The sequence below is a fragment of the Neomonachus schauinslandi genome, chromosome 8 (genome assembly GCF_002201575.2).
Source record: "Neomonachus schauinslandi chromosome 8, ASM220157v2, whole genome shotgun sequence".
NCBI classification, from domain to species: Eukaryota; Metazoa; Chordata; class Mammalia; order Carnivora; family Phocidae; genus Neomonachus; species Neomonachus schauinslandi.
Genome location: NC_058410.1, coordinates 16,817,883 through 16,837,675, shown reverse-complemented (window position 1 = coordinate 16,837,675; position 19,793 = coordinate 16,817,883). Strand labels below are relative to the sequence as shown.

Genomic DNA, 19,793 nt, shown 5'->3' with positions numbered 1-19,793 from the left:
CATGGAAGCTACTGTAACCCAAAGCAGGGAGGCACAACGGGGGCATGGTTTGTGCATCAATTGGCTACTTGTGTAATAATGTTCGGGAATTTTCAGTTATCCACTGGCACCCAAGGAGCTAGAGCCAGTCTTACTCCCTAGAAGGAATGGCAGCTGGACAGTGGAAGAGAAGATGCTGTACTCAGAAGCGCACATAAAGACACTTCTGCAAGCTAAGTAATCGCACCTGCACTGCAAACAACGTGGGCAGTGAGAGAGAAGTGGGGTAATACTCAAAACAAATTTGCTTTCAGCTTTAAAAAATTGCCTTTATTCAGAATCACACTTTTTTTTTAATCTTACCATTATCAAAGTTTAAAAAAAATATAGCACTCAGTGCAATGAAATACTACATTTAATTATTACTCAAACACTTAAGGCAGGCTTCTCACAGTTTACATGTGAGAATTCAGCATGATCCAAACTCAAATATCCACTTCTCATATCTTTCAATGTCTGCAGCAGAAACGGACTTAGAGACCTTTTTTAAAGCCATTTCAAAATCCTCCATAGTTGTAGGCATGTGCATTTCTTCTCTTGAAAGATTTCTGATTTCCTCTGGGGTCAAACCTTCAATACGCCTTCTCATTGCCATCAAGGATGCATCCCTAGGTTAATTAAAACACACACACAAAGTGTTATTTTGATTGAATAAAAACCCGTGAACAGAAAATCTTTTCAGTATGTGTTATTTTGTAATTATCCGACCACAGATACTTAGTACTGCACAGAATCTTTTATCAGAATACAAGGCCTGGGGCGCCTGGGTGGCTCAGTTGGTTAAGCAACTGCCTTCGGCTCAGGTTATGATCCTGGAGTCCCAGGATGGAGTCCCACATCGGGCTCCCTGCTCAGCGGGGAGTCTGCTTCTCCCTCTGACACTCCCCCTTCTCATGCTCTATCTCATTCTCTCTCAAATAAATAAAATCTTAAGGAAAAAAAAAAAAGAATACAGAACCTCTTTGGAGTTGTTTTTTAGCAGTTAAATCTTCCATGATGAATTAAGGATATTAATCAATTTAAATAACTGATACTGAGGTAAGGAGCCCAAGAAAGAGTAAAGGTGTAATAAAGAAGCTAGCAATTGAATCATTGTAAGTGTCCAATAAAATGAAGACTAAACAACATCAGAGAGACAGGAGAGAACCAGAGAAAAACTATTTTCTACACGTGTAGGAAAAACTAAATGATCAAGTTAGCATGTTTCAGCTTTCCCCTCTGTATTAGCTTTGTCTTTTTGGGTTTTTTTTTGGGGGGGGGTTGTGTTTTTTGTTTTTAAAGAAGAAACTTTACACTCAAGGACCTCTCCTTTCACCAAATTTCATCTTTAATAACAGGCACCATTTATGCAGAGGGACAGCAACCTGCAGCTGCTTTCCATTCACACACATTCTGACGCCCACAAGCCTGTGTAGTATGCTTACTTTGTAACGAGTACCTTGCTAATAAACATATGAACTAATACTCAGGACAAAACCTACTTGAATCAACTGGATTAGAGACTGTCTTTTTTCTTTCTTACTCCTGTTCCTATCATATTTAGGACACTTGTACTGAAAGAGATTGTACTCTCCTGGAGTATGCCCAATCCATTTCACATTTCTTAGTAAAAAGTATACTGAATAAGTAGACCCAACATTTTTTTAATCCAAGACAATTACTGATTTTCGATATTCTATCAACTGTTCTAACATTAGCTTCTTGAACTTGTAGCTTTCAAATGCACTGCAGACTGTTCAGTGACATGCAAGATACCCAAGTTCTTACCAGCACCTTATCACATAAACTTCATACCAAAACTCGTGTCGCTGACTAGAGATTCTAATGTGGGTCTTTATTCTTCACCCATCTTATTAATTCAGCACAAAACTTCGTAACAGAAGTTTATACCCACAAAACCCTATGCTTTCAAAATAATTCATACCTGCACACATTGGTAATGTCTGCACCTGAATAACCTTCCATATTTTCTGCTATGCTTGCAAGGTCAACATCATCAGCCAATTCCAGTTCACGTAGACTTATTCGTAACAGCTCCTCCCTGCCTTTTGCTAATGATGGAAACAAATTTAAAAATGTAAGCCTTCAACATAAATATACTGTTATTTTTTTCTCAAGTCTACTTTGTATGAGAAGTTGTTTTCCAATTCTTAGAGTTCATTTGCTTAAAAATTTAAGAGCCCTTCTAAATTTAAAATTTCCTGGTACCAGGTGACTCAGTCAGCTGAGTGTCCGCCTTCAGCTTGGGTCATGGTCTCCGGTCCTGGGATCAAGCCCCGCGCCGGGATCCCTGCTTGGCGGGGAGTCTGCTTCTCCCTCTCCCCCTGCTTGTGCACTCGCTCTCTGTCTCAAATAAATAAATAATCTTAAAAAAAAAATTTCTGGTACCAAGGCTTTCAGGTTCTAGATATAGCCAAATCAGTTAATATAAGGAAAGACATCCTACATTTGTCTCTTTAAAGGAAAGTTAATTACTACCAAATTTTAAAATCTATAAGCAAAACTACCTAAGAGTTAACATGAGCTTTCAGACAAGATTCAAATGCAGATAACCTGATGGTAATGGAATATAGATTCTTTTTTCAAGACGTCGTCTTAATGCCTCATCAATATCCCAGGGAAAATTAGTAGCTGCCAGAACCATAACCATTTTGGAAGGGTCATCATTTTCAGAAGCACCTCCAACACCTAAAAAAAAGGGAGAGGAGAATGTAAAAAGACAGGAAGTCAGAGTATAGAAAATAAAGCTCAACTACTTAAAAGATCATCATATATTTAGCACTAAATTGCAAAGTAGTGTAATTGTTAAGCTTCCCTAGGACTTCTAAAGCTAAATGGCACATATATGAATTTGTGGCCCAAGAAAAGTAAATTTTAATATGCAAAAAAATAGGACTCAAAATAGATTTATTCAAAAGACCAGCTCAGCTTAACTACATACCAATTTCTAAAATTTTTCAAAAGCATACATATCCCTAAGGCAAATTTATTTGCATTTATTTCAGTTTCATTGCTGAACATAAGAAATCCGAGCATATGCCCATGAGTGCTCTATGAACAGCCATTATTTCTGGCATGTCCCCACAGTCCGTGTCCCCAGTATATTGTCGATCTCCAGGACCTACTTGCCAGCCCTCTCTAGTTGGCAGGAGCTGTGTGGCTTAGCCCTAGGAGTAGCGCTTAGTCAATGCACAGACACATGCATACCATCCATTTGAACCAGCAGCTCGGCTTTCACCCTTCTGCTTGCTTCGTGCTCTTCAGAAGTCCCTCTGCGACTACAAATGGAATCTATCTCATCGATAAATATGGTGGCTGGAGAGTAAAATCGAGCCTAAATAAAGAAACCATGTAACACCAGGTTTTTATTTCATTTTTATTTCATTTAAAAAATAATCTACAGCAATTAGAAAAGAGCCCAGGAGCCTACCACACCACATCTCTCTCTGGTCCTAATATTGGGAAAAGATAAACTGGACAGCTTCTAATGGAAACTTACCATAGACTTAAATATTACATGGCAGGTGATATCTGTTTATTCATGAGTGATATAAATACAGAATTATCATGTATGCTACAACAATAAGGTCAACAATGGTGGGAAAATATTTACAGATATTGGTAAGTGTTCTACAGTTCTAGAAAAAAAATTGGTTTCAGAGAATCAGTACCTTAAATAAAATCATATAGATTCCTTCTAAGAAATCCTAATTAAATTGCCATTTTTCATTTGACATTGTCATTGACAATGACAATACAGTAACTAAAGAAGTTCACAGTTAATCTTTTTTATTTTTAAAGATTTATAATGAGAGAGCAAGAGTGACGAGGGGGACAGAGAGGTAGAGAAGCAGACTCCCCCTCTGAGCACAGAGCCCAGTGTGGGGCTCAATCTCACAACCCTGAGATCATGACCTGAGCCAAAATGGAGAGTCGGACACCTAACTGATTGAGTCATCCAGGCGCCCCTATAGTTAATTATTTTTAAATGAAATATCCAACGAGGGCTAATTTCTTGGGGATTACCAATAAAGACAATAAAAACAAGGCTTAAGGCACTCATGGCTATAGTGGCCACCACATAAAATCAAAGCCAACGCACAGGTAAACAGAGAGGCAAAGGTCAAAGAGACATCCCCCAAAACATGTGAATTGTTAGATCCTGCTAGGTCTAAAAAGCTGGAACATAACTTCTGAAAATTCCTACTTACATGACCCAATATATTATTCTTTTGGTTTAAACTCATTTGATTAGGTTTCTGATACTTGAAAATTCTTGACAATACAACAAAAATTATACCATTAAGTTTTGGTATGTGTTTGTTACCATGTCATGAGAAAATTCCTGGACAGACTTATATTTAAGTGGCATTATTTAAAATACAGCCCTTGAAGAAAAAAAAAAGAAAAGAAAATACAGGCCTTGAGACATGTTTGCTTTGAGGGATTCTGGGGAATGGGCCTGGGCCCTCGGGGAGAGGCAAGTCATCTACAGAGCAGGCAAAACAAGATGTGAGAGGCTGTACAACTTCACTCCTGGGGAGAGTCCATAGGATGAACAGGAAAAAAAAATTAAGCCAGTTTTAATTTGAGTTTTAAATATGAGCCCTAATCAAAAGTTCCAAAGGCAGAAGTTCCAAACTGGCCTGTGACTGAGCCCCTACTCAGTAGTAGGCAACTCAAAGTCACAGACTCCAGAGAAGCAGGCACATATTTAAAGATGGCTAACATGAGGGAAGCCGGTAAAAAACAAGCCGTTTGATATGCCTTCATAAATCTCACCATATAAAATAATGTAAATTAGCACTCTGTCAGAGGCTTCCCCACACAGAAGAAAATGGTCATTTTTCTTGAATATAAACTCTCCATTAGAAAATATATCAAATAATCCTGAAACAGAACAGCTAATATCTATTAGCCCCTGTGAGTCAGACTCTGTAGTAAGCAATTCACATGCATTAGCTCGTTTCACCATCCGAACATTACAGAGGTATCTCCTGTATTACGCTCATCCTCTTACAGAGAAAGCAACTGAGGATCAGGGAATATGCCCACAGTTAGCCAGCTAAGAAAGTGACAAGAGATGTGGGATCTGAAGCCGGGTGACCTGACCCTAAAGACTCCATACTTAGCCATTCATTCTATTTACCTTACATCTTTAAAAAGCCTAGATATTCTGGAATCCTGGCAATAGAATTCTTTCTCCCTGAAGCAAAGGGCAAACTAATTTTCCAAACTCACTTAAGAGGTTCTCCACCAGATTCCCCTACTGCAGTATAAACTACTGATAAACTATTAAGAACCTGTTAGAATTTGCATCCTGCCATATGAATTATCAAACTTGAAGGAGAAAATGGGAATTGAAACAGGGAGAAACCTTTACAGAAAATGAAAATGGATAACCTGAAATTGTATGGGTTTTCATTTGCTTGTTTTGTTTTATTCTGAGTCTAGGAAGTAAGATCTAGTATCATATTAACATGGTCATCTAAGGTTTTGTCCACAATGGGAGTCTTTAGAGTTAAGAATGCCAAGTCACTGTCCACATAATAAGCATAACTCTGTCCTGATACATATAACTACACTATTTCTTAAATGAGGCAAGACTGAAACAATCAGTGAAGCTTACCAGGGTCTGAAGTCTAAAAAGCTGTTGAAATTAATCCAAACACTCTTACTACGAACTTGTTGAATTATGATTCCTTCTACTGATACTCAGATTAGTAGGAGTTGAAGAAGGAAAAAGGAACTCAAAGTAACAAGTAAAGGAGTAGCAATCCAAAGTCTGGATCATTAAACTCAAGGTATTCAGCACAGTTAACAGATTGGAGGTGATCTCAATTCCATAACTACTTGATTTTCACTGTTCCACATTACGGTCACAACACTGAATTTACCATATTATAAATAAGCCTACTGATTTAAAAAAACATAGTAATTTCAAACTCCCAGGACAGATTAGGAATGATCCCATAATGTGAGCATGCCCATAAGCCAAGAGAGATGGCTCTTCCTCTAGAGGAAAGGAGACAGAAAAACTCCCAACTACTCATGTGCTTCGAGGGCACGGGACTCACACTCTGGGCGCAGTGCCATCCTGCCTAGCTTTTCTACACACTGGAGATAGTACGACTCACTTCCTCCCTGCTTAGAGGTAGAGCATCATCAGAGTGGTCTCAAACATTCACCATTTCGAACAGAAGACGAACAAGCTTCTCAGACTCCCCTCTGTATTTGGAAGTCAGAGTTGACGAAGACACATTGAAGAATGTTGTCTTGCATTCCGTAGCTACTGCTTTAGCAAGGAGGGTCTTTCCTGTGCCAGGTGGGCCAACCATCAACACTCCCTATAGGGAAAAGAATAACATAAGTGAAAGATTTTTTTTTTTTTAAAGATTTTATTTATTTATTTGAGAGAGAGAGAGAGAGCACGAGAGTGGGGAGCGGGAGAGGGAGAAGCAGACTGCCCGCTGAGCAGGGAGCCCGATGCGGGACTCGATCCCGGGACTCCAGGATCATGACCTGAGCTGAAGGCAGTCGCCCAACCAACTGAGCCACCCAGGCGCCCCATAAGTGAAAAGATTTACCTGCCACTGTTCTAATTCACAAGAATTCCATTACTAAGAATTAATTTTCAACTAACAAATAATATTAAGATAAATAAAAAATAAACAAAAGGATACTTTATCACCAAATTACTTTTTCATTATAAAAGGTAACCACATTATTAAAAATTTGGAACTCAGAAATGAGAAAAATATAATCAATGTTATAACACTGACATTATAATAATCATACCCTAACCCAGGTACCAATATTATTTGGATATATTTCCTGCTAGTCTTTAGGTCAAACAAATTAGTTTTTTTGTTACAAACTTTGTTACTCAAAGAATGTCCAGAATTTTGTAGCTTGCTTCTCACTTAATAAGTACAGAGTTAGCCATTGGCACATTTTCTAAATCCAAGAAAGTTTCTTTCAGTCTCTTTTCAGATCAGCTCACAACTTTTTTAAACAGTACCCATTTGATGCAGACAGGTCTCAATTTCTTAAGGACAACTGCAAGAAGTAGAGGATACAAGTTCTGTAGCAGATACACCAAATGGAGGAGTTCTGCATTAGGCAACTTGTTCTTATTTGCAAATACGAGCTCATTCTAAATCAACTTTCCAAAGGTCACACTATACCTATTTCTTATTCTGGGAACCTTGCAATAAGCTTTTGGTCTAAATAAAATTTGGAGTAACATATTTTTTAATTTAAAATTTTCCTTAAAATAAAATAAAAATAAAATAAAATAAAATAAAATAAAATTTTCCTTACCTAATTCTATCCTCTCACTCCCCTGAGTAAGATAAATACTGGTTTTCTATAGCAATGTACTTGCCATTCACTTTGACAACACCATTAACAACAATAAACTTACTTTCCATGGTCTCCTAATGCCCTTAAAGAATTCTGGCATCCACATTGGTAACACCACAGCTTCCTTAAGCAACTTTTTAGCTTCTACTAAGTCAGCAATATCATCCCTGAAAGAGGAGATATTTCATCAGTACCCTCTCAGATGACATATTTAACTGTATGCAGGCATCCTTACAAACCAAAGCAGCATGGCTTACACTGCCACCAGACTGCGAAGCCCCTGCCTGGGCGCGGTGAGCCGGCACACTGTGATGAGGCCTGCCACACCAGCCAGTCTACATGGAGCACAATCGGAATCTTCAATTCTTGGCAATAATGATTTCCAACTTGGTGAATGAGACCACTGGTCTATAGGCACCCAAGTATTTATCATGCCGTCTCATTTTAAATTCCTGCCCCTGTGATGCTCATCCCATAAACTCCATGATTTAAAAACAATGAGCCCATTAAAAAAAAAAAAAAGTACCAAAAAGGGCATAAAGCAGAGACAAGGCTACAGTCTTGCTGCTTTGCCCCCAACCCTATTAAGAGATAGACACCAAGGACAGAGTATCATAGAGACTACTATGAAGTCATCACCAACCACTAGAAAACTCTTACTGCTATTACTATTACTGGCATATGTGGCATTTTCATGAAAATATATGTTCACTGTGTAAGTACCAAATACCAAAAAATATTTTTAAAATATCCCCAAAAGCATACCTAAAAATCGTTAAGATTTTTTTTTCAAAGGTTTTTTTTTTGTTTTTTTTTTTTTGACAGAGAGAGACACAGTGAGAGAGGGAACACAAGCAGGGGGAGTGGGAGAGGGAGAAGCAGGCTTCCCACTGAGCAGGGAGCCCAATGCGGGGCTCGATCCCAGGACCCTAGGATCATGACCTGAGCCGAAGGCAGACGCTTAACGACTGAGCCACCCAGGCGCCCCTAAAAATCGTTAAGATTTTAATGAAAAATATTTAACAGAATGTACCTTTGTGAGAAAGGGGGCCTCTTATTTTTTTAATTTTTTTTTGAAAGGGAGCTTTTAGAACTCAGAGTGATAATTACAGTTCTTCGATTAGATATAATAAGTCAAGTTGAGAATCACTGCTCAAAGTCAGAAAATACAAGCAACATCCATGGGATAAACTATAGATAACAAGCAACAATGGGGCACCTGATTGGCTCAGTCAACAGAGCACTGCAACTCCTGATCTTGGTCGGGGTTGTGAGTTCAAGCCCCACTTCAAGCACAGAGCTTACATAAGAACAAAAACCAAAAGCAAACAATGCACATGTGTAAGAATCCCTGCCATTTCACCATTAGAGGATGTCCCCAAAAGAAGATGAAATTTCTGTGATCTTTAGAAGATTTTTTTTATTTAATAGAAACTTATGTATCATTTGTTACTTTATTAAATAAAAAGCTCAGACAAAAATTTGGTATAGCCTGAACCAAGTCCTGGGTTCACATTGCATGCACTCTCGTTCCATCTCCAAGGACTGATCTTCAGTGCATTTACTAAAAAAGTAATGGTTCCCTTTGCTTTTCCTAAAAGCATTATCAACACCCAATTATCTTGTTATGATATAACTTACCATCGAACATTGGGATTCTGAGAAATTATATCTCTTTCCAAAGCTTCTACTAAGTCCTTATCATATCCAGTACTATCAAATTTACTTGTCTCTGGGTCGGTAACTGCAGCAGGTGATTTGTTCTACATCGGGAGAAAAACACAAGAGCTTCTGATTGACCCAAAGATTATACTCAGAAACACAGACTGGACTCCAGTGATATTTTTAGAAGAGCTAATATAATAGTACAAGTAATGAGAGAGTCAAAGACTATTAAAGTCATTGTTCTATACCAACATCAGAATGAGTTATTACAGATTCATATTCAACTTTTACTTTTACATAAAAAGTATAACAAAGGGGTTAAAGAAAAACAAAAATATTATGCATACGAATTGGTGAGAATCAAAAAAATCAACACTGAGATGAACTGTGGTTACTGGTGAATATCAGATATGTGTGGCATTTATCTCAAAACTTTAGAGGAGATAAGGTTAAAGACAGATGGTTTATGTAGCTAAGATTACAGCTCACTTTTTTTGTTTTTTAAAGATTTAATTAATTTATTTGAGAGCGAGAGAGAGAGTACGCACGTTGAGTTGAGGGAAGAGCAGAGGGAAAGGCAAAGAATCTCAAGCAAACTTGACGCTGAGCACAGAGTCCCATGCAGGGCTCCATCTCACAACCCCGAGGTTGCAACCTGAGCCAAAACCAAGAGTCAGACACTTAACCGACTGAGCCACCCAGGCGTCCCATCTACGGCTCACTCTTAACTACCTACCCAGCCCTCATCAATGCTCCTAAAATTTTCCTTTTTTCACTGTTCCCACCCCACTGCAAAAGAGACTTCTCAGTTCCCCGGTGCAAATCCCTCCCACCCTCTGTGACGGCAACCTTTAGGACCACAGTTCCAAAGCCCTGTACTAAAGTACTCCAGGATACGACGGCAAACTGACAGAGCACTGCAGGGTATTTTACATTTTTTAGTGAAACCCAGCATTATCTGTTGAACACTGGGTGAATTACCAGCTCCAGGTAGTTCCGTTTCTACATTAAAACTGCTACATTCCTGGGCAGACGTCTGGGTGGCTCAGTCGTTAAGCGTCTGCCTTCAGCTTAGGTCATGATCCCAGGGTCCTGGGATCGAGCCCCACATCGGGCTCCCTGTTCAGCAGGAAGCCTGCTTCTCCCTCTCCCATTCCCCCTGCTGTGTTCCCTCTCTCGCTGTGTTTCTCTCTGTCAAATAAATAAATAAAATCTTTAAAACAAAACAAAACAAAAAACCCTGTTACATTCCTTTCAATGATGCCATATTTTTGTGAAGCTGGGTTTCTGGCAGTTTCTGTGATAAAAGAAATAGTGGGAAAAATCAAGGTGAAAGAGGAATCAGAGTGAAATATCCACTCTGCCTCCAAAGTCTGAGAAACTGAGCAGTGCCCAACATGCGCTGTTAGGACACAGCAAAGTTGTCTGAACCTAACTTCTTCACCAATGGACGGGTATTCTTTTGGTCCTTGAGGTGCTGTGAAAACATACAGACACTCATGAATTTTATAAGGCAAGAAAATTTATGAAGCTCTGCATTAGGGTAAACAGTCATTTACTTGGTCTTGTACTAGAATTCTTACCCTGTCTCATTAACATTGTTTTGCCCATACATGATTTGTCAGTGGTGCTATCTAAAGTAGGTATTAACATCTATGCTTAACCAATATTTATATATTCAAAGTCTTAAACTAGATGGTCAAAAAAGCGTCTGTCTTACAATATACATATTCACTATCCAATGCGAACATAAAAAATTCAAGGAAGGTATTGTGCAGCCTTTAGGAGAAGGTTGGGGCACCTGGCTGGCTCAGACAGAAGAGCATGAGACTTTTGATCTCAGGGTCATGAGTTCAAGCCCCATGTTGGGTGTAGACATTACTTAAAAACAAAAAACAAACAAAAAACCCTACAACTTTAAAAAAATAAATAAATAAGGGGCGCCTGGGTGGCTCAGTCGGTAAACAATAAAACAAAGAACTAGTTCCTTGAAAACGTGAATGAAAATGACAAACCTCTAGCAACACTGAAAATGAAAAAAACAGACAACACCTATTATTAATGTCAAGAATGACCTACAGAGGCGCCTGGGTGGCTCAGTCGGTTAAGTGTCTGCCTTTGGCTCAGGTCACGATCCCAGGGACCTGGAATCAAGCCCCACATCGGGCTCCCTGCTTAGTGGGAAGCCTGCTTTTCCCTCTCCCACTCCCCCTGCTTGTGTTCCCTCTCTTGCTGTCTCTCTATCAAATAAATAAATATTTTAAAAAAAAACCCAAAAACTTTTAAAAAGTAAATAAGGGGCAGCTGGGTGGCTCAGTCAGTTAAGCATCTGCCTCCAGCTTGGGTCATGATCCCAGGGTCCTGGGATCGAGCCCCGTGTGGGACTCCCTCCTCAGCAAGGAGCCTGCTTCCCTTCCTCTCCCTCTGCCTGCCGCTTTGCCTACTTGTGCTCTCTGTCAAATAAGTAAATTTTAAGAAAGAAAAGAAAAAAGAAAAGAAAAGCAGGAAGGAAGGAAGGAAAGAAAGAAAGAGATGGTTATCTTTAAGTATTTATGCAGCTGTTATTCATTCACAAATATTTACCAAGAACCCATTCTGTGCTAGCAGCTGTGGGGGACAGAAAGAAGACACTGTCCCTGATAGTGGGAACTCACACTGTGAGCCTAGGAAGACACAGATAGAAAAGCACTTTCTAGTTGTTTTCTTTCCTCCCACAGAACACAGTGCTGAAGGGATGTCTGTAGACAAAGCAAAATGAATTTAAGCTAGGCAGAAAGGAGAAACAAATAATAGGTCAGCCAAAGGGAGCTATGGAATTTCAAGTGTTGACGTTTTTGATAGGATTTTATTTAATTAGCTGAAATAGTACCATTTCTTTGAAGCACATATTGATTCAATAACCTGCTCTGAGTAAAAATGCTAACAACTACTAGTAGGTGAAACAGAGCAGGAGAAGGGCTAAAAAGAACACGCCTCCTTCTTGTGCTCAAAATAATGCTAAAGATGAACCAATTACCCAGGAGATAAATACCCAGGTTTAAAACCAGTTATTGTAAAAGCTGGCAACATTATAAACCCAAAATCCAAATCCTTAATCTCAGGAAACAAACTGAGGGTTGCTGGAGTGGTGGGGGGTGGGAGGGATGGGGCGGCTGGGTGATAGACATTGGGGAGGGTATGTGCTATGGTGAGCGCTGTGAATTGTTTAAGACTGTTGAATCACAGACATGTACCTCTGAAACAAATAATACATTATATGTTAAAAAAAAGAAGAAGATAGTAGGAAGGGAAAAATGAAGGCGGGGAAATCAGAGGGGGAGATGAACCATGAGAGACTATGGACTCTGAAAACAAACTGAGGGTTCTAGAGGGGAGGGGAGTGGGGGGACGGGTTAGCCCAGTGATGGGTATGAAAGAGGGCACATACTGCATGGAGCACTGGGTGTTATATGCAAATAATGAATCATGGAACACTACATCAAAAACTAATGATGTAATGTATGGTGATTAACATAACATAAAAAAAGAGAAAAAAAAAAGAATTCTGTTCTTTGTAGTCATCAGTTACTACCACTGTTAAGCATCTAATTATTCTATAATTACCTGAAATATATTAATCTGGTCTCCCCAAGTACAATTTCTCAACAATGGGTACATATTTTCAAGACACACTAGCTGACTCAGGGAGAAAACCTATTTTATACATTTGTTCTCTGGCTGTCCTATACCCCTCGCTCAAAGTCCTGAGGATTTTAGCAATTAAGCAGTCTACACTAAGCAGAGACACAGATAAGACCTCCTCTTATTGCAGCTAATCTTATGTTTATTTAGTATACTTTCTTCTCTTACTCTTTCTTGAAACAATAGAGAACCAAAGAGTGGTGGAAACACTATACGTTTTAAAACTGAAGGCTAAAATACTTTCACTGATAAACAAGAACTTTTTTCTTAAGTGAGTTTCCTTTTAAGGGATTTATTTTTGTCTTGATTTTAACCCAATATTTCTACTTTTGCATTGTATCCTTTAAGAAGCATTTTCAATGTAGTCGCCAACATCTGAAAATATCTCATTAAACTTTTGAAAAAATGCAATAATAAAACTATTTAAGCAACAGTAAATACAGTAAAATCTCAGTTACCTGGAATGTGTGGGAAATAGTAACAGCTAACACTCACGAAGTATGTGCTGGGGGCCAGAAAAGATTATTGCACTTATCCTACGAAAACTCTAGGAGACAGGTGTTAAAATAATTCTATATATGAGGAAATAAAACTTAGGAAGACCAAACGGCTTATGGTAACACAGAGCAGAGTTGGTGCTTCAACGCAGGTCTACCTGTATCTAAAGCCCATGCTCTTAATCGTCATGCTATATTTTTGAAAAGCTTTATATTCTCCTGCCTTATCAGCAAGATCATATTAATTTAAAATCTCTTGGACAACTGATTTGTTGATTACTACTGTGCCAGAAAATGAGGAGGTACTCAGAGAATGATGAGTACATGTCAAAAAAGACATAGTGATCTAGTTTCAAAGGTCACCCCTCAAATCTTAAACAATTTAAGCATCAAAAAGATAGCAACAGATTATAATTCACTGAATCAAATAAGAATCCATGACTCCATACTGATAACATTAAATAAAGAGAAAGAGATGAAGTTTTTCCTTACAGCAGGATGCCAATTAATGTAGAAGAAATAATAGCATTAGAAAATCATGATTTTTTAACTGCTCCAGGAATAACTGATTTAGGCAAGCATCACTGAATGCTAAAACAAGTAGATAAAATTTTGATGAGAAATAGGATATTTACAGTCTCAAGGTATCTCCCCCCCAAATTAATATAAAGGGAGAAAGAGTAACTTTATAGTGGAAAGCCCAGGCAGACACCACCCTAACGAAGCACTCCAATTTATCACAAGTCACAGAACCAATAAACATCCTGTGTCTCCTTCTTATACACTGTGAAGAACAAGACTTCCCTTCCATGGTATTCCTGCCCAAAATGCATACCCTTAATCTAATCACGAGGAAACATCAGAAAAGCCCAAACTGAGAGGCATTCTACAAAACAACTGGCCTGTACTCTTCAAAAATACCAAAGACCAAAAAAGAGAAAGGCTGAGAAAGTTTTCACATTAAAGAGATGAAAGAAACATGACAACCAAATGTAATGTACACTTCCCTACTGCGTCCTGGCACGGGGGCACAATGAGCTACGTATGTCAGCACTGGGATAACTAGCTGAATTTTATGAGGGTCTATGGATTGATACAACACTGTATCACTGTAAAATGTATGGCTTTTGACAACTGTATTGTGTTTATGTAAAAGAATGTCCAAGTACCTAGGAAATACACTCTAAAGTATTTAAGGGTAAAAGGGCATGATATCTACAATTTACTCTCAATGCTGCAGGAAAAAAATGTATATAGAAAGTAGAAGATAAAGCAAAAGGGGCAAAATATTAATAATTGGTAAAACTGGGTAAATTTATACTGTTCTTGCAACCTGTCTGCAAGTCTGGAATTATTTCAAGATATAAAGATACAAAAAATACTCCAAAATATCTGTTTAATAGTGAGTGGGAAAAATCCCAGTCTAGGTGGAATATGACTAAGGTTCTAATACAGTCTGGTCGTTTCAATGACTAAAAATTATTAAAATTTATACAGTCTTCATTTTTATGGTTAATAAATATTTCATTTATGAAAACCAATAACATTTACCTTTTCCTCTCTTCCTTTACTCTGTTCTTTCTTTTCCCGACAACGAACAGCTTTCCCTCTGTCGTTGTGAAGATTGTGTGCAGATGAACGGTGAACTCTGATGGTTGTACTTGGACGGTTACCGTGTGGCTTAGGGTCATTGTACTGAGGAGACTGGCGTTTTCTAGGTCCCGGTGAGGGTCTAATTAGACACAAGATCATGAAAATCATAATGAACTGGAGGTGGTCCAAAAACAGACGTACACATATCATGTGTAAGTTAGAGTCTATGAACTAAAGAGGCAATAACGGAACACAAGATAGCACTGAATGAACGAGTCACTGAAATCTAAGATCTGCTGTTTATATCTGACACAGCGGTCTGTGGTGATTTAACGAGAAGAATGGACTGCAATACGGTTATATGGTAGAATAATAGAAGGCAAGTGATCATCACCTCTCTTTTGAGAGGAAATCACTGGTGTACATCAAGGATGAATGACAACTTAGTCTGATTCTTAGAAACTGAAAAGACAGCAATTATCAAAGAGAGTTTTATCAAAAGAACCAGAACACAGCACAGGTACAGGATTCACATTTATCCACTGGTACATGTGCAAGCTGAAACTATTTTATTTAGAATATATCATAGTTCTCATATTTTAATTAATAAAATTAAATCATTTTCCCGCTTAAAACACTGACATAACCACTGGCTGAGGACAGTCACAAGAAGTGATGTAGAGCGCTTTACGTTTACACACATCACCTCATGTCATCTTTATTTCTGCGGCAGGACTCAGACCTCTCAAATATTTCTCAGGCTCCTCGACTTGGCTGGGGCCATTAAAGTGAAAAATAAAAAAGGTAAAAGAGGCCTATCTTCAAATACCTCAAGTATAGTTAAGAAAAAGGTATGTAAAACTAGGCAAGTATGCCAGAAAATGTAAAAGAGACCAAGTGCTACAACCTCTAGAGGACAGAAAATAAACTGGGCCTGGAAACACAGGAGATGAACTAAACAAGAGGGTATAACTGCAGACAAGAAAATCAGTGTAGAAAAGCAAAAAAATCAAAATGAGCTTCATCTACGTAAAGGTTTATAAAGACACTAACTATAGACAATGGTGAGCAGTCAGGGAGGGTACTGGACAGAGAAGGTGGTTCGGTAAGTAGAAAATCTCAATACTAGTTCAAGAGGCTTAGCTTTTAGCTAACTGCTGCTGCAAAGGTTTTAGAAAGATGGGGCCAGTGCTGAGTAAGATACACCAATAAAGGAAACAGAAAGCCGGGGGATATTTGCAGGTTACAAATGTTATGGAGGCCTGAGATGAGTGCCTGGCCTAAGGCAATGAGCAATGGAAGTCCGAGAGATACACTATCAAAAAAGATACTCCTAGACATGGGAAGTTGAGAATGAGGATCTGGGGGGCGCCTGGGTGGCTCAGTCGGTTAAGCGACTGCCTTCGGCTCAGGTCACGAACCCAGGGTTCTGGGATTGAGCCCCGCATGGGCTCACTGATCGACGGGGGGCTTGCTTCTCCCTCTGCCGCTTCCCCTGCTTGTGCTCGCCTGCTCTCCTGTCAAATAAATAAATAAAATCTTGGGGCACCTGGGTGGCTCAGTCATTAAGAGTCTGCCTTCGGCTCAGGTCATGATCCCAGGATCCTGGGATCGAGCCCCACATCGGTCTCCTTGCTCAGCAGGGAGCCTGCTTCTCCCACTCCCACTCCCCCTGCTTGTGTTCTTGCTCTCGCTATCTCTCTCTCTGTCAAATAAATAAAATCTTAAAAAAATAAAATAAAAATAAAATCTTAAAAAAAAAAATAATGAGGATTTGGCAGAATGATAAAGACAAAAAGGAATGATGGGGGTTTCATTTTCGATTTAGACATCTGGATAGCCAAGTAGAGATATTCTTTTAAAATATGTATTCCCCTCTTACTAGAAAAATAATATAAAACAGACACTGAGATATAATCAAGTATAAGAATAGAAGTCACCTGTAACCCCATTACCCAGAGTTAGCCACTTAACATATTAGTCTATTTTCTTGTAGCTGTCTTTCATTTAAACAGAACTGGAACTGTTATATACACATGCATTCATATTTATCTCTGATCCTATCATAAGGCATTTCCTGTATCATTACCTCATAAATGGCTTTTAATGACTAGATGGCAGTTACATGTAAAATATGCCACATTTTATCCACTTCTTACTGTTAGGTATTCATTTCTCCAAAAACTAATTTACTGAAATATTATTATTGATTATTCTATGCACTGGGGATAAAAAAATTTCAAGTAAGTTTAATAAAACCTTTACCCTTAGGGACTTACATCCGTGTGTGTATATATGTGTGTGGAGAGGAGGCCTCAATGAAGACATAAACAGTACATCATATGATGTTATGTGCAGTCTAGAAAAATAAAGAAGGGTAGGAGCTCCCATTGGGGGAGCGGGGGTATTTCAGGTAGGGTGGTTGGAGATGGCCTTTCTGAGGTAACATTTAAGGTGAGACCTGAAGGAAACGAGAGAACAAGTCATCAAACATCTGAGCTGAAGGAAAGGCAAGTGCAAAGAACTGAAGTATCTGTGTGTTTCACTTGCTTGAGGAGGAAGAGAATTGTAAGAACTCAGGTTCTAGGGCGCCTGGGTGGCTCAGTCGGTTAAGCGACTGCCTTCGGCTCAGGTCATGATCCTGGAGTCCCGGGATCGAGTCCCGCATCGGGCTCCCTGCTCGGCGGGGAGTCTGCTTCTCCCTCTGACCCTCCTCCCTCTCATGCTCTCTGTCTTTCATTCTCTCTGTCTCAAATAAATGAATAAAATCTTAAAAAAAAAAAAAAAAAAAAGAACTCAGGTTCTAGAGGTAGTGTGGAACCGGACTGCATGTGCTGTTGAAGGATATGATGAAAACTTTGGGTTTTATTGTGAGATGAGATATCTGAGGGATGCTAAATGGCTTTTAAAAGACATTTTTAAATAATCACATTTAATAGCTTTGAAGCTATTTCTAATCTTTGCTCTAAAAGGCTCAGTGAACCTCCTTGTACAAACATTTCTGTGCATGACCATAGAGGAGACTGAATCTGTTCTTTAAATGGGACTAAAATCTAGCTGATGACAAGGTTAGAATCACCAACAGTTCAACAAAGAGTAGGTTCTCATAAGCATGAGTACAAATGAAGACTAACAAAACATAAAAAGTTTTGAGGGCTATCTAGTTGAGGAAGCAAGTAAAATAAACTACAGGAATAAGCAAAGACGCAGCAAAGAAAGTCAAAGAGGAGAACTTTACAGTTAATAGTGATCCATCCAAGGCATTTAAGATAAGGGACAGAAAAAGATACTGAAGAAAGCAAAAAGCAATCAGAACGGAAACTAGGACTCATCATCATAGAATTTCCTAGATGAAGAGGCTCATGTAATTCAATTTCCTACCACTCCCAAGAGAGAATCCTCCTGCCTCTGCTTGTTAGATTGAGGTGACCAAATAACTCATTAAATTTGAGATGAACTAAATTTTCATTGGGCACATGTATTCATCGGAAAGTTCTTACCAATAAGTGAGAAAGGAGTTACAGGGCTGTTATGGACTGAATGTTTGTGTGCCCCAAAATTCATTATGTTAAATCCCTCATCCCCAGTGAGACCATTTAGAGTAAGGGAGTACTTAAAGTTAGGGGCACCTGGATGGCTCAGTCAGTAAAGCATGTGACTCTTGATCTTGGGTGGTGAGTTCAAGCCCCATGTTGGGCATGGAGCCTACTTAAAAATAAATAAATAAATGAAATAAAGTTAAATAAGGCCTTGATCTGAGGACTTTGTTCTTGTGAGAGACACCAGGGAGCTTGATTATTCCCAAAGACAGAGACAAGGCTGTCTGTTTGGAAGAGTCCTCAGGAACCAAACTAGCTAGCACCTTGATCTTGGACCTTTAGCCTCCAGAACTGTGAGAAATAAAGACATAAATTTCTGGGGCACCTGGGTGGCTCAGTCGTTAAGTGTCTGCCTTTGGCTCAGGTCATGATCCCAGAGTCCTGGGATCGAGCCCCGCATCCGGCTCCCTGCTCGGCGGGAAGCCTGCTTCTCCCTCTCCCACTCCCTCTGCTTGTGTTCCCTCTCTTGCTGTCTTTCTGTCAAATAAATAAATAAAATCTTTAAAAAAAAAAAAGGAATAAAGTATTTTTCAATTAAAAACCGTGTTTTTTAGACATAATCCTATTATACACTTAATAGATTACAGTATAGTGTAAATAACTTCTATGTGCACACTGGGAAACCAAAATACTTACTTGACTTTGTTTACTGTGATACTTTATTGTGGTGGTCTGGACCTGAACCTACAATATCTCCTAGGTATGCCTGTGTTGTGTCAGACTCTCTGGGAGTGGAAACCCTGAATCCACATTTTAATAAGTGCCCCAAGAGATCTTTAGGTATACTAGAGTTTGAGAATAACTGGTATGGCAGAGAATGCCAGCTTTGTAATCAAATATATCTGTGTTGAAATTCTAGCTCCACCAGTTATTAGCTTTATGATAATGGGGGAAAGTTACCTAGCTTCACTGTACATCAAACTATCTTATCTGAAATATAAAGAACACATGACTTATTTGAAAGGCTAACTGTGAATAAATGAAATAACATGTGTAGCCTCTAATGTGCTTAGGACACATGAGCACTCAACATCTAGCACCTATCATAAAATACAATCAAGAATTGAGAGTTACAGGGGCGTCTGGCTGGCTCAGTCGGTTAAGCGTCTGCCTTTGGCTCAGGTCATGATCTCAGGGTCCTGGGATCGAGCCCCGCATCGGGTTCCCTGCTCAGCAGGGAATTGCTTCTCCCTCTCCCGCTCCCCCTGCTTGTGTTTCTGCTCTCGCTAACTCTCTCCCTCTCAAATAAATAAGTAAAATCTTTAAAAAAAAAAAAAAAGAATTGAGAGTTACAAATGACAATGTGAAACTGAAAAACACCTGAACAATGTCTTCCTTAGTGCAAGGTTCTCAA

At 39.0% G+C, this 19,793-nt stretch overlaps 1 protein-coding gene across 1 annotated transcript in view; it reads right to left on the bottom strand.

The window, feature by feature from the left end:
• Positions 1–290: 290 nt before the first annotated feature.
• KATNA1 (katanin catalytic subunit A1) overlaps positions 291–19,793 on the bottom strand; it is a 33,736-nt gene continuing 14,233 nt past the window's right edge. Inside the window, exons 4-11 of the mRNA XM_021693133.1 lie at positions 14,799–14,979; positions 9,046–9,167; positions 7,466–7,571; positions 6,228–6,386; positions 3,247–3,373; positions 2,593–2,727; positions 1,964–2,090; positions 291–647 (exon numbers count right to left, since the gene is read on the bottom strand). Of these exons, the coding sequence (XP_021548808.1) occupies positions 449–647; positions 1,964–2,090; positions 2,593–2,727; positions 3,247–3,373; positions 6,228–6,386; positions 7,466–7,571; positions 9,046–9,167; positions 14,799–14,979 (1,156 nt within the window). The 3' untranslated portion in view covers positions 291–448. The remainder of the gene's footprint in view (positions 648–1,963; positions 2,091–2,592; positions 2,728–3,246; positions 3,374–6,227; positions 6,387–7,465; positions 7,572–9,045; positions 9,168–14,798; positions 14,980–19,793) is intronic.